General features: G+C 39.7%; 1 protein-coding gene across 6 annotated transcripts in view; it reads right to left on the reverse strand.

The window, feature by feature from the left end:
• Window positions 1-17,899, reverse strand: part of stard9 (StAR-related lipid transfer (START) domain containing 9) — a 51,453-nt gene that overhangs the window by 8,717 nt on the left and 24,837 nt on the right. For 4 of the 6 annotated variants that reach the window (XM_014031504.1, XM_014031501.1, XM_014031505.1 and 1 more), the window contains 11 exons: window positions 14,695-14,746; window positions 14,284-14,409; window positions 13,061-13,143; window positions 12,864-12,925; window positions 12,324-12,505; window positions 10,360-10,828; window positions 4,216-10,008; window positions 2,071-2,259; window positions 1,274-1,457; window positions 940-1,086; window positions 730-829 (listed from right to left, as the gene is read on the reverse strand). In XM_014031504.1, the coding sequence (XP_013886958.1) occupies window positions 730-829; window positions 940-1,086; window positions 1,274-1,457; window positions 2,071-2,259; window positions 4,216-10,008; window positions 10,360-10,828; window positions 12,324-12,505; window positions 12,864-12,925; window positions 13,061-13,143; window positions 14,284-14,409; window positions 14,695-14,746 (7,387 nt within the window). Of the gene's footprint in view, window positions 1-729; window positions 830-939; window positions 1,132-1,273; window positions 1,458-2,070; window positions 2,260-4,215; window positions 10,009-10,359; window positions 10,829-12,323; window positions 12,506-12,863; window positions 12,926-13,060; window positions 13,144-14,283; window positions 14,410-14,694; window positions 14,747-17,899 lie in introns of those variants that run through there. The other 2 variants (XM_014031502.1, XM_014031507.1) reach the window with 2 other exon arrangements.

The following is a 17,899-nucleotide window of genomic DNA, read 5'->3' on the forward strand; positions in this document are numbered from 1 at the left end:
GTCGTCGGCTCCTGAAAAGATGGTCGGTGTAGCGCTGACTGACAGCTCCAGGGACCACCCAGCTGCAAGTTTTTTAAGTCAAACAAATAGCTGCACTCCTTTCAGATTTAAACTTTGTGATTTTTTTATTTTTTACGAAACCCGCAATCTCCTTCCTGCAGATGAGGAAAGAACTACAAACATTACTGGCAAAAGACATTCCTCGCTAAAAGCGTGCAACAACCATAGTAAGACTCAGATTATTTTGAAACCTAAAACCCTAGAAAAACGTAGTTGGACTTATTTGGATCTGTTGGACTTAATAAGGGGCAAAAACATTCTGTGACACCTCTTCTGCTGCTCTGAGTGACAGCAACGTCAGAACAGCTGACACTATAGGCATGTAAATGCTCACAGCTGTTTCTGTTAATTATTAATTACTCCACACCCCACCCCTGTAATACCTTATACCGCAGTATTTTCTAAAGGTTATACCACAGTATGAAAATGATCAATACCTCCCAACCCTAGTCATATTGCTTTAGCACTTATGCACTGGCATTCTTAAAATCACCAACATCAGTAAAATATCTGGGCAAAACTCTTAATATATCCTTTCTGAATGCTGCCTGTTACAGTAGTCCCTTTACCTAAATGTTTTCTACAAGGATCAGAAGTTGAGATGCTTTCAGTGAATAACTGAACATGAAATGTTTGCTTGAGTTTTATGAGTGATGGTGCTGACGTTACCGTGGGCTGACAGCCATGTTCGCTGTGTTTTCACACTCTGAGAAGCACATGAAGGAAACCATGTCCAAAGTTTACATCCTTCATCCTGGATTCCTGTGATCTAACCAGAGGAAAGCATCAACGATATAATGAGACTTTTTGTTTCATATATGTATAAAAAAAATAATCAAACGCTACAGATGTGCAGACATTGTAATTTAAGAAGCAAACCTTTCCATTTAAAACTGGTCTGTTCCAAAACTTCACTTGAGCAGTGCTGCTACTATTGTACCCTGATGTCAGTCCAGAGGAGAGACTCAGACTGGATCCTGTGCACAAAGTGCTGCTGCTAATTCTGGTCCGATGCTTCAGGTCATCCTGGTTAAATTAAGTCAACAGGCGTCAGGACTGTACCATCTTCCACTGTGCATTACACACAAAATCCATTTAATTTAAAGAAAACATTTATAAGCATACCTAAAGGGTGTCATTAATTGCTCTCTACAATGTCATATAACACTTGGAGAAAGTTAATTATGGCTGAATTTACACACAAAAAACTGACCTTCACATCTTGAGAAACAGCAAGCTGCTGGAGTCTCTTTTTCTCCAGCTCCGTCCTCTCTCGCAGTCTCTCCCGTGCCTTTGCGATTTCTGTTTTGGCTTCTTCCCGGGCTCGGCCATAGTCCCACAACAGTTGCTCAATGTCAGGTGGAAACTGTGCCTCTCCTATCGGAGGATCTGTTAACCTGAAATATAAATTATTTTATGAACAACTACAGTAAAAAACACAAACAGTGGTACCACACTGGGCTGTGACTGTAGGGAACTATTTTGGGGCTCAAAATGGAAAGAAAATTGGCAAATAATTGGTTGCAATCTCAGTAAATTCTGAATGTTTCGTGATCATTGAGCTTTATGGCCTTGATTTGAGCAACAGTTGTGAAAGCCATTACTTATATTTGTGAACACAGCTTGCACAACTTTATTCTTGAAACTGCACAATATTTTGTGCCCAACTCAAGTCTACTTTGTCCGATCTTGGTAACTTCCCCCACGAATATGATTAAATTTATTGAAGTACAACTTAGAAATAAAAGAAAAGAGGCAGATTTGGACCAGATATTTATTAATGGTATGTTTTTTTTTCAATCAATCGCATGATTTTTTTGTCACATTTTTTTCTAATGTGTTCAAAATTGAAGCGATAAGCCTCTGCAGCTCAGACGAGGAACCTGAGAAGCCCTGCAAACCTTCTGCAACATTTTGGAGACACTCTCAGAATGCCGTTTAATAGCAGTTTCAAGCTAGTGAGATACTAACTAGCTTTAAGATTTTTCTAGTGATTGTACATTATCTCACCTGGTACTATCGATCACTTGGGGGTGCTGTTGAGGGTATTCTTTGCGCAGGTTAGGCATAACAGCAGAGGAAATGACTTCTTGTCGTGGGCTGCATGGATGTTTGCTGAGACTCAGTCTGCGGACTCCCTGATACGTCTGAAGTCGCTCCTCTCTCTCTTGCTTCAAACCCTCAATGCTCCGGCGATGCCTAAGAATAAACAATTAAAATGCCTGAATACCCGTATGCACAAATACTTGGCTTTCTAACATGTCTAGTCTTATGGACTGTCTATAAATACACAGATTTCCCCCATTTTTCATGACGATGGGCATACAGAAAAAGTCTCACAAATTTTTCCAAAACTTAGCTTCTATTTCTTTATATGTCTAGATGACGGCCCGCCTGCAGGTCGCTGTGATGTATTTCTGCATTCAGAGAACTCTAACATTAACACTAGGGTGTTAAAAGATTGTGTAGGCCCTCTTCTTTTGACCAACTTGATCTATGATCTCTCCAGAGCATCATGTGGATTGACCGGACACACATATCAAACCAATCAGCTCTGATGCTTGTTCAGGACTGTGAGGCGTGTTCTTGGTTGAAATGTATATTTCAGTTGTATATATATCTACATTCAACATTATATTTATGCTGTAAATAAAGTTTGTGTTGTGTGAGAGTACTAAGGATTTATTGTCAAGTATGTGGATTTTTTAATGTCATTATTATTGGTGTCCTAATACCAGTATTTTACAAGTACTTGTACAAATTTCCCCAAAACTTGGAACTGATACCAGTATACCAATGCTGATACTGGTATAATGGTATCAAAGCTTCACTGAATGTGTTGCAGTTAATGCTGCACTGATCAGTTATGTCGATTATTAAAAAAATAGTCAAGATGGAATTTTAATATCGAATATTCATATTATTTAACCACATAAATGTTCATTTGTATCTGCAATGAAATACAGTTATGCTAACATTAGCTAAAGCAGTAAGTGCCATCATATTAAATCACTGAATTATAGTAATAATCCATTCTGTCTCGTTCTTTTTTTGTGTGTGTGTTAAAATCTTATTTGAACTTTTGGGTTGCCAAATCCAGTAATATTTTTGTGCACTTGAATGCCACTTTACACAAAGTTATTCTTTAGTTTATTTTTGGCAGCAGGCAGGTTAAAAGCTCCTCAAGCTTGGGGAGAGGCTGCTAGTTTGAGTTATTTGTACATTAGCTGTTTTAGAAAACTACCTGCAGTTGAATTTGTAGTTAATTGTTTTTATGATTTTAATGTTAGAAAATGTGATTAAGCTACAGTATTAAGCTTAAATTTTATGGGTCATTATTTAAAATTGTTATGGGAACTTGTTATGTTACGGTAGAGAGACTGGATAACGGAGACATTCTCAGGTGTGAGCGGGTGAGATCTGCTGGGGCTAGAACAGGAATTATAGGTGGACATTGTGACAGAAATAACAGTGACTAATCAACTAATCGATTCATCAAAAAAAAATTATCGACACATAACCAACTATCACAATAATCGTTAGGTGCAGCCCTAGTTAGAGTCTATGTTTCAAGTGAAAGATTTGTCAGCTCCATGTTCAGAGGGTTATACAAGTTGAAATAAACTTTATTTGTGTTTATTCTAAAATTTTGCAACAGTACAAATCATGCTGTATATTTGATACAGTCAAATGGGTTGTAGTCCTATAAAGCAGAGCCACATACAATAAAATAAATGTGTTTTTAAAGTTATTGTGTATTGTTTTTATGTTCTAACTCAGTAATTACTCAGTATCAGCAAATATCTTAACTGAAGTACTCTTATTCAAAATTGGTTTGAGAAAAACTAGTATCGGGACACCCCTATTCAGTAAACAGGTAGACATCTGAAGGGGTTGACATGTAGAGTATGGGCTTTGGACAGATAATACTTAATGATGAATTTGTGTTCAGTACTCAATCAAAGCAAGTACTAGATGCTAGATCAGGTGTTGGTCTATCCTCAACAGGATAAAGAATTTTTTTCTAACAGAAACTAGAAAATAAATAAAATTCTAGAGCAGAGTGTATGTTATAAGCTAGTGTTTGTTGCACTTGGAGTCAATTTGTCCAAATAAAATGTATTTAGATCATTTGACAGTGTAATTCTTTCTCACCTGTCATAAAGCTGCTGTTTGGTGGGAGTTGAGGTCGGTGGTTGCTGCTCTTCTTTGGACCTCGGGGAGAGGATCTTCAACAAAGCATCTGTCTCTCCCAGCCCATAGTGGAGCTTGGCCTCTGTCAGCTCCACAGTCAGAGGTGTCAGAGCCGTCCTGAGGGTGACAGTGGCCATCACTCGTTCCCTCTCCTGTCGCAGCTTCATTATCTCTGCTGCTCTTCTGTCGCTCGCCTCCACGTTTAAACCCGAGCTCTCCATCTCGCCACACTCGGCACAGTTTTTGAGCTCACTGGTCAGTTTCTTTGGTTGTTGGTGGTGGCTGATGCCCGACCAGTTAGTGAACTTGTTGTGCATGGGCAGGTCCTCCGGGACTCTCTGACGTTCTTCACAAGCGGACACGTTGGCGTCAGGTTTGATGCTTACAAGGACTTCTGTATTGCACTCGCTGGGTGTTAGTGACACCAGGTCATCTTCTGTGCAGCAATCCCCAGAATCAACTGTGAAGTTCTGTTTATGAACAGAAATGTGTCTCGATGTAGGAGAGACGTGGTTCTGTGTAGTCGAGGTGCTCCACTGTTGGGAGGTCACCTGCCATCTGGAGCTGCACTGATCCGGATCTTTGTAGCTCAAGTTTCTGTTGTCAGTATCTGTATATTTATCCAGCAACGATCGAGGGCTTAGGAAGCACCGTTCTGATTCCTGAAGATTTGAGCAACTCTCAAATAATCTAGTTTCTGGTTTAGAAGAGGAAAGTTCACAGCCCTGCCTGGGACTTGAACAGTCATCGGACACAGAAAGAACAGTAAGGCTGCCTTCTTCGGAGGGATGCCTTGAATCCTTGTATTTTGAATGTGATTGTTTTCCTCCCTGCCTCAGCTGTAATCTTGTTTCTAAAGTACGAATGGGAGACGATGCACGGTCTTTGTAGGTAGCTGATTTTTGCAAAAAAGCAGATGGGTGTTTTGCTGAATCAGGGCTATGATGTTCCTGACAGCACTTTTTTGATGATCTGGTGGAGATTTCAGACACTGCCACACTTCTGCGGCCCAAAGACTCCGGTGTGCTGTGCTTTAAAGGTCGAAACGAAGCTGACTTTACACGTCTGTGACAATCAACTGATTTGAGAGGGTCTACCACTGACTTGTTCAGCCTCTGGTCTGGCATGCTCTGCCTCCTTACGTCTGTGTGAGTTTTAAGTTTCATCACAGAGTCTGCATTCTGTTCTTGAGAGACTCGGACAGTGTCGGAACCGATGACTTTCACAATCACATTAATTTCATGAGAATTGTAATTCTCTCTGGACAATGGAGGAACACCAACCTCAGTAACCTCTTCAGTCTGAATCCCAACATCTAAGGCTGTCTGAGTTGAGCTGTGTTGTTTGGTGGATTCATTGGACGAGACGTTGATGCTACTTGAACTAGACTTGGAGACGTCACCCGTCCTCATCCCCTGAATGTCCCCCAGCAGATCTGAAGTGCTATCAATCAGCTTGGTGAGGTGAGCTGACATGCTCTCCATACTGGCCCAAGTCGGAGATTCTTTAACATCCACTTTGCTTCTCTGAGCCGAGGGAACGTCAGTGCTGCTCTTTTTTTGAAGACCTTTCCTCTTCGGCGCGGCACACTCCGTTTGAGTACTGTCTTCACACGTCCTCCTCCTGTTTTTTTGTGATTTGCTCTTTTTTGACTCTTGCTCTGAATAAACGAGCATGATTTCATCCACCTGACTGGAGTTGGTGTCAAAACCACCAGCAGCATCGTTACCTGAAGAACTGCTGTTAACTGAGCGACTGTGAGAGTCTTCAGACGATTTTTTATAATCCTCAATGCTGCTAAGCGTACTGGAAAGCCCCCTGCTGGTTGCATACGCACTCAGGTGGGAGTTAAAAGGAGAATTCTGTCCGTTTAAACCATTTTCGGCACTGCAGCATCTTGTCATACGTCTGTCAGAGTTGTTCAAAAGTGGAGATTTCGAAGAAAGATCAGCTGCACTTCCAAATACCGGGCTCTTGTGTTGGTTTGAGTCGTATTGCCACTGGTGAACATATGGGTTTATGTCACTGGATGCAAAATGAATAGAAGAATCCTGACACTTTGGTTTATGATTTGCTTCACTTTTCTTTGCATAGAGACTTTTGTCTGCATCTGTTCTGTGCAATTCCCCTCGGGGAGGAAAAGAGAGTCTTTTTGGGACATAAGCCCCTCCTTTTCCTGAGATTCTATTAGAGATTGTCATTTTAGGTTTGTTTGCTGACAGTGAAGGGGACAGTTCTTCATGGCTACTTCTTGTCCATTGGAGCTCTTGTTTGCCTTTACTAACCCATTTAGGAGTCAGCCTGCTGTTTTGCAATTGAATCGCGTTCTTCCCATCCTCATCCTCATCTGATGACGAGTCAGAAGTGGAACAAGTCTCATTAGACTTTCTGAACTTCTTTGTCTTGATCTTTTTATTCTTAAGAGCAGGATTCCCTGATGTAGCAACAGCTGTGTTTATCACGGCTTCCCTGGATGTTGCAGAACTACAGGTAGGTTTGGCTTGTGCACAGGAGTTCAGGTGAATATTTCCTTCATGGACAGGAAGAGTAAGAGTAAACTGGATGCAGTGATGTTTGTCTGCTTTTAACTCTAAGGATTCAACAGCGTCAGATATAACAGGACTGGTTTGGCAATGCTGAATCGTCTTTGGTGAGTTTTGTTTGGATAAATAATTGGCTTTTGCTTTTGTGCAGCCATCGTCTGAAGCAGTACAGCCATAGTTATCTGCGTGTCTGCTGGTGGAAGGTGTTTCATGGGGTATTTTATGATGTTTTGGGTTTGAAGTTTGAGTCTGAAGTTGGTGAATGAGGTCAGAATTAAAATTAGGAACGTCTGAACTGGTGTGACTGTTCGAGTTTTTTAAACAAATGTTGTTGGGGACCAGATTAAGAGATGTTACTTTCTGTTCATCTCTTTCATTTATTTCTTGAGGTGAAACTCTTTCATTTATTGGGTTTTCCTGAGAATTGCAACGTTCAAGGAAGTTCTTCAGCTCAACTGGCCTATTTGATTTCAATTGCTCAGTTGTGATTAATGTGTTGTTGCTCATCACCCTCTCCGCTGGAGGACCTCCACAGAACTTCATTCCTTCTTTCACATCGTTGACCTTTTCAGCGTTCAGCTGTTCTTCTGTCCACTTGAGTTCATCTCCATCAAAGCTAAAATGACATGCAGATGACAAGGAATTCCCACTTTGACTCCAGCACTTTTGAGCACCATCTCTGCCAATAACTGACCGTTTCATGTGCTCTTTTACCACTTCAGAGATTCTTAGATCAATAGCGCTGCAAATGGCATTTGATTTGCAGGTGTGCTTTGCACTGCCTTCATGCTTTCTGTAACTATCAGTTTGACATTCTCCATTTTCTGTTTCTTCATAACCTTTCTTGTGCGCTTTAGCTTCATTTTTAGCTGACTCATTGTCTCCAGCAGTGGTAGCTTGTTTATCCTCAAAGATCTGACCACTTGGCTGCTGTTCTTTACTCTTAATCTCATCTGAAGCACTGCCTTTAACACCAACAGAAAAAAATCCTCTGCTGTCAGGTTCTACAACAAACTGCTCTTTTACAGAAACATTGTTTTTCTGGTCCTTGGGCCAAATATTTTCCAGGATGTCACCTGGTGTACAGCACAAAGTTACAACCTCCTTGCTACTGCTTCTTTTTGGTATTTTCAGGCCACCCGTTAAAGCAATCTGTTGGTCTTTGTTCCTTTTTCTGGAAGTTTTATAACCCAATTTAACGGCTTCCTGCTGCGGAGCAACAAGCAGCTCAGTGCTTTTGGTTTCATCCCATGTAACTGGTGCAGACTCTGTTTTTGCAAAATAATTGTCCCGTTCATCTCTAAAACTGTTCAGGTCTTCTCTATCATCTGGTGTTTTCTCTTTAGAGGAAGATTTGAACAGATTTAAAGCAGCAGGGACGCCATCTTGCACTTCAACACCGATGGCAGAACTTGTAGAAAGAAAATTTGTGCAGCACGCTTCAGCATCACGAGACACTGTTATGTCAGAAACCATCCCATTAAGGACATCTGCTGACTCGTGAGATTTAACTGATGATGCTTCGGGGATTTGGGAAATGTTTGTCAGTGAAACAGCTTGATCTGAAGCAGGTAGTGTTTTATTGAAGAAGCAGACTGAAGTATTTGTACTTAAAGTTATTTTATTTGTTTGTAATTGCTCCATATAGCACGTTGAATCCTCATGGTGACCTGAATTCAGGACGTCTTGTGAGGTTGCATAAGCGCGAGACTCCCTCGACATGACAAGGTTATTTTCCTGAGCTGTAACATTTAGATCCTCAGTGCTGGTTGATATACAATCATTTCTTATAGATCCACTCTGTGAGTTTGAGAGATTCATGCTGCTCTCAGCATTTTGCACCATTAGTTGCTTTTGTAAGGGCAGAGAATCCCTGTCGACCTTCTGACTTTCAGCTGCCTCTGAACAGGAGGTATCAGTGAGTACCTGCAGGTTTTCTGGCTCCTTCACACTGCAGAGAGGGTTGCCAGTCCCAGTGGTCTGCAAGTTCCCAAAGTCCTCTGTGAGTTCATCTACAGTGTCTCTCTCTCTGGAATCTGTGATTATTGAGACCTGAGAAGGGGACTTCCAAGTTGGATCGACTTGTCTTGCCTTTGACGAGGTTTGCTGACCCCAGTGTACCTCTGCTTGGGTTGCAGTAAGTTTCTGGGAGCAGAGCTCTGCAGTTTTACATTTCTGTACAGCTGATGGAGCAGAATCCGTCACCAGTGAGTAAACTGGTGCCACTGCTTGTTTACATCTCTTCACTGTTGGGACTCTCCCACTGTTCCCCACAGTTAAGGAATCTTTAGACATCTCGCTGTCTTCGCTCTCTGCTTCACTCGTCTCCTCATGTCTCAGCTGCTCTGCCAGGGCTGTTGCATAAGCAGAGGACAGGGAGTCGAGAGAGAAAAGGCTCTCGCAGTCTGACGCTCCTTCATTCCTTAATTCTTGCTCTTCGACCCATCTGATCAATCCCTGCTGCCGCTCTTTTGAAACGATGTTCCTGTTCATTAGAGCCTCGGTGCTATGCCATCGCCTCTGTCCGTGGCTCTCAGTCTGAACCCTCTGATCAAGCTCCTCACACGAGACCGCTGTTTTAATGGCACATTTATTAATTTTAGTTTCTTTAAGGCTTTTGCTGCCTCTTCGTCTCCAGTGAAATTTACTTGTCATCCTGCCAAGAGGCTTAAAGACTCGACCTCCCTTCACACCTGAGGGTGGTTTCCTGAAAACTTTGGACAAAGCTGTTTTTATTCTGGGTCCCACAGAATGAGAACGAGATTTCCTGATGGTTTCCTGCTCATTCGTATCTGTGTAAAAATAGCCCTTATCGTTTAAAGAAGAGCTCTTTGCAAGTTTATCTGCTTTGGTTATTTGTTTATTTTCCTTGCTGGCTGGCACTGATCTAGAGGAGGTGGGAGAAGGAGCTTTTAGTGTGGTTGCTGCGTTCTGGTCCAATCTGTTCCGAAGCTTTAAGTCTCGGTTTGGCAGCAAAGATTTTCGTTGCAACTGTCCAAGACGTGGCTGAGCTTGTGACTCCTCTTTGGTAGTTTGTTTGACGATATCTGAGGACTGATGCTTTCCAGAGAAAACACAACCAGAACAACTTTGGGTTCTTTCTCGGGGAAGACATTCATCTGAAACCCACTTTCTGCTGCCATGAGAATCAGATGTTGTGGAGGAATTTAAAGCCTGTTCAGTAGATTCGTTTCTCTTCAAGAAGTGTCTACTGATGAGAGAAACATAAAACAGAGGTACAGAATGCGTTAATATAATGTATTACATTGTAGCACATTGTACAACAGGGTATTAGGGCCACACAGAAGAAAAAAAAACAGTAAACTTTATTGACAAGAAAAAGTAACAATGTTGGTTCATTTAAAATATTCTTTAACATAATTTACTGTTTTTCAATAAATAGTATTTATAATTCTGTCAATAAAATTGATCATTTATTGTCTACAATATTTACACTTCAGTCTTATTGATTTAATATGAAACCCAACCTCCTCAACTGTTTTTCTCCCTCAGTGCGGTCCTAATCCTCTGTAGTAGTTGCTGTTATTGATTTGTGATTTACCTGAAGACAGGTGTGCGCTGTGGGTAAAGCCGGGACAAAAGATCTGCTGAAAACGAGTGTCTTCTGTGAACATAGGAATTTTCTCCCAGTTTTATGGGTGATCCCATCTCAGGAGACTCTGAGCTGTCTGGTCCTGGAGGGAGGGTTTTTTCCAGCTGCTGTAACTTTCTCTTAGCGTCCAGCAGATGCCTCTTGTTGGTGATTTTCTTCAGCTGGTAAAGCAACTTTTTCCGATAGATGCGACTCTCAGCTCGGCAAAGAGCGTGGTGTTTCAGCAGCTCATCCTGGACTGCTTTCTTCCTGACCCTCACTGCATGGGACGGATAATCCATGATAAGACCTCTCTGATTGACGGACACCTGACTCGTTAGCTTCTCCAGAAGAGGAGCAGGAAGGAAGTCTACTTGAACTCCAGAGTCCTGGGTGACTCTCTGCTCTGCTGTTTTCAGGTGCAAAATCCACTGTTGGACTGAAAGGAAAATAAATAAATAAAACTAAATATTAGTATTAGATATTCTTAAATTACTATACAGGTGAAATTGCTACCACTTTAGAGAAAGGCCCAGCATTCCTTGACAACATGCATACTGTCTGCCTCCTTTCAGGTCAGAGTTTTAGAGTAAGTTTATCTTATGTAGAGAAATAATTTTTAGTCAAATCTTAAAAAGCGTGTTATGAACTTATGCAAGATGTCATGCTCAGAGTATGTGTTGTGAATGACTAAGCTATAACCACACACAATTTAGTTAGTTTATTCATTAAAAAAACAACAAATTAAACATACAATAAAAATACAAATCATAAATTAAACGAAAGTTAGCAGAAGAAGAAAACATCTTATTATATCTGCCCCTTTTTCTCAAATAAATAAATTCAATCAAAAAATAATAAAAAAAGAAAAAGAACAAAGGTATAACTCCTTGAACAACAATTCATACCTTTTCATATGTCTCCAGCAAATTATTCTTTATCATTCTCTTAAATATACTCATCGATCTGGCATTTTTAATGTCATCTTCCAGATTATTCCATAATAATTATCCATAATAATCAATAAGATTATGGAATAATCTTATTGAAGTTCTCCGTTCCTTTAAACATGTTCTAAATTTGGGTTTAACAAACATCTCTATCCCCTTGAGATTGTAACAACTTGCTCTTTTCACAAAGTGTAATTGAATGTTTGAAGGTAATGTGTTTTTATGAGCCTTTACATAAATGATAAAACACCATGGAACAATGAATTTGATGGGTGATAGTAATGCTTTCTGGTGATAATTCTTACAGCTTTTTTCTGTTAAAAAAAACTGGGTTTGTAATTGTTTTGCACGATTTTCCCCAAACATCAATACAGTAGATCAAAAGTGAAACAATTATTGCATTATATAATATAAATAGACCTTTATCATGAAATAAATCCTTTACTTTGTACAATACTGCAATAGATTTGGCTATTTTTGTTCTTAAATGATGACAATTTTAGCACAATATGTGTAAAATTGACTGAATCAAAGGAATTTTTGCAAATTTTTTATTAATTTTTTATTTTTTTGTTGACTGTGGCAACCACCTTGAATTAAACTGGTTGCAAAAGTTAGTTGCAGATGTCCATCCATTAAAATCCATCCAGTGGTTCAAGACACAAAGAGCTGAGTAGCTAACGGCAACATATTAAAGAAAGACTTGTTGTCACATAGAATATGTGTTGGGATCAGTCTCAGCTACAATCAAACCAAATCTTAAGTCAATATCTGTAAAACTGACTGAGTTCCAGTCACATTTGTATTTGTATAAGGTCTATTACCTGAGAATATACACGTACAAACACATGGACAAAACTTTATAAAACAATTACCGGTACTTCCAACCATTCTGCTTAGGCAGGAGATAAATCTCAAACTAGATTTTAGAAGTATTTGTGAAATAAATAAATAAATAAATAAATAAATAAATAAGTCACTTGCTTTCAGCATGCTGCTGTTGGAGATGGGCCTGCTCCCTTTCCAGATCTCTTTCTACCCGTCTCTGCTCAGCCTGAATCTCCTGTCGTAAACTCTCCACGTAGCGTTTCTGCTCCTCCACCTGCTGCCTGACTGGAGGCTCCTCGACGGCACCCGGCTGCTGCGGGAGCTCCAGTTGTTTGGCACTGTAAAAACAGACACATGGTCCACAGACAGAGAAATGACTTTGTAATAAGGCAATCAAAGCAAAGCAATTATTTCACCTGACCCAGGAATAATTTGGTTTGTTGATGCAGTAGCAGACAGAAGCTACTGTTGGCAGTAACTAAGCAACATCTGAGTCTGAACTGTAAACAACTGTTCAAAAGGAGGGGGCTAATGGAAACACAACCCCCACCAAGCAGAAAAAGTAAAGCATTCTGCAGTGTCAGCACTATTTGAACAGTCAGATTTAAACTTAGCTGTATATGGAACACATATACAAAGTGATGAAAGTTGTTATAGGAAACACAGTTTTTTTTGTCCGTTTGGGATAATATTTACTTTCTGTCAGGATTTAGAGCACAAAAGTCATCGTAGATGTGGGTTGAGACACCTTCACTGGCCTGAAAACAAACAAAAATTAATCATTTTAAAGTGATAAGCTTCAGTGAATCCCTCTAATCGTCTGCTTATTATAAATATTATCCTGTGATCTTAATTAACAGCATCTTTTTCGTTTCCAGGTAAGCAGCACCTACCCGCCTGCGCTCCCGAAGGACGGCTGCCTCTGCCGGGTGGTTGAAGCGGAACTTATGCACTCCTCCCAGGGTGATCACTGTTCCTGCAGATAGAGACGTGTTCTGCATCACATGCTGAGCTCAGCGCGATGAAATGTGTGTGTGTGCTTGCTGCTGTGTGTGAGTGCTACGTTTATGAGTTCGTAGCTAGCTGTAGACGGCTCCAGATGTATTGAAGTGTGAGTGAGGAAGATCATATGTGCATCATAGTGTTGGGTAGAGAGCCTTTAAAAACATATTGTGTGCTGTGACTCTGAGCATTATGTTTGAGGTTAACCTTGTGAACACAGAATGAAAGATTCCTGCTTCACTCTTCCTTAAAAAAAAAGAGTAAGAAACAGTATTCAAAGAAACACTTGAACACCTCTTGGTTATTGGCCTCCTATGAGGGAGTCCGTGTGGTTCTTTTCTTCAAAAACAGTCCTTTGCACAATCGTTTCAAAGTCCTGCTATTGATGATAATTTGATGCTGATGTGTAAAAAATGAAGTATTTCCTTGTTTGTGAAACCAAACAATATTACCACTATATTTGGGTAATACTGTATTTTGACTTAATTCTGGAAATATTAAGACTTTATTCTCGTAATTTTAAAAATACATTATCTTAGTCTGGCCCAAAACCTCTGTTTATACCCCACTGTTTATATTATAAAAATTATTTTCTAATGTTGACAAAATGTGTTTCTGATGAAGAAGAGTCAAATGTCAATAAACAAAGACCAGGGACTCCCCTTTTTAAAGAGTTCCCCTTTGATTTCACTCCCTCTTTCACTTTGGTTGCACCAAGTTCAAAATAAAATATGCCATTTATGTGAAAAATGAGTAAAAGTAATTATGTAAATGTTAAGATGTTTTCTTTGTAGGATATACATGTCACAGGTCTAATTTCCTGAGCGTTTGACCTTATGTTCTCACCAAAAAAAAGGTCAGAAAATACAACATTTTTTCTGCTTACTTAAATTACATTTTGCTATTAATTTGATGTTTGTATCAGATTTAAAAGATAGGGCAGACATTTATGCTACTTAAGTCCTTTAACAGATTTTTTCCGATCAGCAAATAAAATATGCAGCTGCATTTAGTTTTTCAGTACAGAATACAGAATGTGTCTCGTGTAAGAGAAACAACAGTGAGACAAGACAGTGAGAACAAAGAGTTTGATTTTTAATAGAGACAAGCTGACCTTGAGCCAGCCTGCAGGGCTCAGTGACCTCTCTGTGGTTGAGCAGGCAGACGCAGCCTGGCAGCGGTCTGAGCGTTACCACACCCCCGTGGTTTTCAATCTCACAGCTGGAACTGCCCTGCAGGACTACAAACACAGCTCAGACACACATTCATACATTTTGATGTAGAGATTGATGCAGCCGCTGTGCTGCTCAATGAATTCAGAGCTCAATGCAGCATTTAATGAAAAAGTAACAGAACATTTTATGACTGACTATTAAAAAAGCAGCTATAAATTCTTTTTCTACATCCTAATGCATTAAGTAATGGTGACATAATTGTCATAATATACCGCCTTCATATACTGGAGATTTGTTTTTTTCTGTAGCTCTAGAACTGTGGGCTTGTAGAGTTATAAGAGGTAAAATACCTATGTGAGGTTCTTCAAATTGGTCCTGAGGTCCAATGCGGGTAACTCCTTCCTTTACCAAAAATAAACAAAAGAAATGCATGTAAATAGGAGTATCTATAATCATAACCCTATACAGTCTCCTCCGTCAGTATTGGAACAGCAAGTTAAATTACCTTTTTTTGTACACTGAAGACATTTAAAAGATGAACATTAGACGAGAGTTCAGCTTTTATTTCCTGGTATTTACATGTAGATTTTAAACAACTCAGAACGTAACACCCTTTGTTTGAACCTATCCATTTTCAAGTGAGCAAAACTATTGAAGCATGTGACTAACAGGTGTTTCCTATTGACCAGGTGTTGCCTTTAAGGTTGATTGTTCAAATATTAAATTGTTCTGCATGACTAGTCTACTTTTTGGTCTGGGTTTAAACCTATAAAGCAGGGCCACAGTTACTGCAGGCCAACAGCTGAGGGTCTGAACATCCAGCAAGTCATTATGTAATTAAACCAAATATTACAAAGATCTGTTACCTTTGAAATTGTTTATTTTGCTGCATTAAATCATGAATACAACATACAGAACCCTATGTAATAAAAGTAATGATAATAAAACAAAAATAACACATTTCCCCTCTTATTTACCACAAATATTTAGACATCTCTGACTTGCCAAATTTTTAAAGCAATTTTATTTTCACTTTCATAGTTTTATTTTCAACTGCTTGTAGTTTTAACTGTCTTGGGTGTTCTTCGAAATGGTTTTTACCAGCTTGTAGCCAAGATTCTGAACTTTCTCTAGATACCAAACATGCCTATGTCTAGCTAAAATAACAGAGTAATTAAAACAAAAAATACAGAGGTTTGGGCTTAAGAGATAAATGAACCAATTGGCGGGCCGAACATTGGTCACTCACGGGCCACATCCGGCCCGCGGGCCGCTAGTTGAATTTTTTTTTGTTAAAGAGGATAAACCAACATGATGACCAGAGGTGTGTCTGTGGGAGAAAAGCAAGACATTTTAAAGCTGAGAAAAGAAGAATAATCAATCAAAGCCATTGGACAAACATTGGACATAGCAAGCACAACAATTTGGAAATTCCCGAATAAGAAAGAAACTACTGGTGTACTGAGCAAGAGACATCCTATTGATCGGCCAAGGAAAAAGTAGTTGATGACAGACATACTGTGAGAGCTGTGAAGAAAAACCAAAAACATCAGTAAGTGACATCACCAACAACCTCCACAGTGCAGGAGTGAAGGCATCACAATCCAATGTTTGAAGAAGACTCAGAGAGCAGAAATATAGAGGCCATTCACAAAGAAGCAAACCACTAATCAGTAATAAGAATCAGAAGGCCAAACTGAAATTTGCAGCAAAAGGTCTGGAAGACGATCTTGCGGACCAAGATTAATCTTTACCAAAGTGATGGAAAGGCCCAAGTTTGGAGAAAGAAAGCAACTGCTGATGATCTGAAGCACACAAGCTCATCTGTGAAGCATGGTACAGGTAATGTCATGGCTTGGGCATGCATGGCTGCTTCTGGAACACTCATTAATATTTATTGATGATGTAACTGATGATGGCAGCAGCAGAATGAACTCTGAAGTGTTCAGAAACATTTTGTCTGCCAAATTACAGAGAAATGTATCCAAACTAATCAGGAGGAGTTTTATCGTGCAGCAGGACAATGACTCAAAACAAAGGACTTCATCAGGGGAAAAAAGTAGAAGGTTTTAGATTGGTCAAAAAAAAAATCACTTGACCATAATCCAATAGAGCATTTCACCTCCTGAAGAGGAGACTGAAGGGAGAAAACCCCGAAACAAACAAAAACTGATAGAAGTTTTGGTAAAAGCCTGGACCAGCATCACAAATGACGAAAACAACAGTTTGGTGATGTTGATGTGTTGCAGGCTTGAAGCAGTCATTACAACCACCACATATTAAAGGAGACCAATTATGGGTCCTAGAAATTTTTATGGTATGTCTGTGGGCTACCAGACCATGTTCATTCAATTTAATGCACAAAATAATTCTCANTTAAAGGAGACCAATTATGGGTCCTAGAAATTTTTATGGTATGTCTGTGGGCTACCAGACCATGTTCATTCAATTTAATGCACAAAATAATTCTCAGATKYTAAAATTTCCCATTTTCTAGTTCTGCCTGCTCTGACTTCCGTTCAGAAGAGCTGTTTATGTTAATGAGCTCTGTTGGTAACGCCCTCCAAAAATCTGTTGACATTAACTCCGCCCTCCAAAAATCTGTTGACATTAACTCCGCCCTCCAAAGCCAGCGTTTACGTTAGCATGGCTAACAATAGCAGAAGCTCCATTGTACAACCATATGAGACCCAGAGGCAGAGTCGTGGTCGCAGTGTCTTTTTTTCTCTCCCTCCTCTGCTCTGCGCTCACTCTGCATGCTGTTACCAGAGCAGGGAGCAGCAGCGGTCAAAATACCTCAGAAACTCGAACAAATAGGCTTTAACAAGGCTTTAATAAGCTAAACAATAGAGGTACATGAGAAAACGTGTTCATAAAGAATGAAAATAAATAAATAATTAAATTGTGTCTGTGCTGGTCTTGAACCCTGGTCTCCCACTCTCTGGTCCAACACTCTACCCATTGCCCTATTGGAGACTTGTGAATTGAGCTGCGTATTGCACAACAACATGGTGATGGCTTTTTATACTGAGGAGGAGGAGCCTCACCCGGGGGTTGCTAGATAAGGGGCTGAACGCAGGTTCTGGTGGGTTGTCGTACGGCTTGTGACATCACAAATTAGCGGAAGTATAAAACTTGTCATTAATATACATTAAAAATACATTTACTCACAGTAAATATGCCCCTGGGTGCATTTTTTTGGTCCTAGGACTGTTTTTTTTAAGAAGTACATACCCAAAGTTGAGTAAAAAAAACATTTAAAAAGTGAATTTTGCATAATAGGTCCCCTTTAAATGTTATTTACTTTTGCTCACCTGGAAATGCTGTGGTGTAATACAAACGGTGATATTTCCTAAGTTGTTTAACACATTTACATGTAAATACCAGAAAATAAAAGCTGAACTCTTGTCTCATGCTCATCTTTTGATTGTAAAACCTTTAGTGTACAACAAAAACAAGAGAATTTCACTTGCTGTTCCAATACTGTTGGAGGGGATACTGTATCATATCCATCATACATGTATATATATACACATGTATATATATATATATACA

The sequence above is a fragment of the Austrofundulus limnaeus genome, unplaced genomic scaffold (assembly GCF_001266775.1).
Source record: "Austrofundulus limnaeus strain Quisiro unplaced genomic scaffold, Austrofundulus_limnaeus-1.0 Scaffold1263, whole genome shotgun sequence".
NCBI classification, from domain to species: domain Eukaryota; kingdom Metazoa; phylum Chordata; class Actinopteri; order Cyprinodontiformes; family Rivulidae; genus Austrofundulus; species Austrofundulus limnaeus.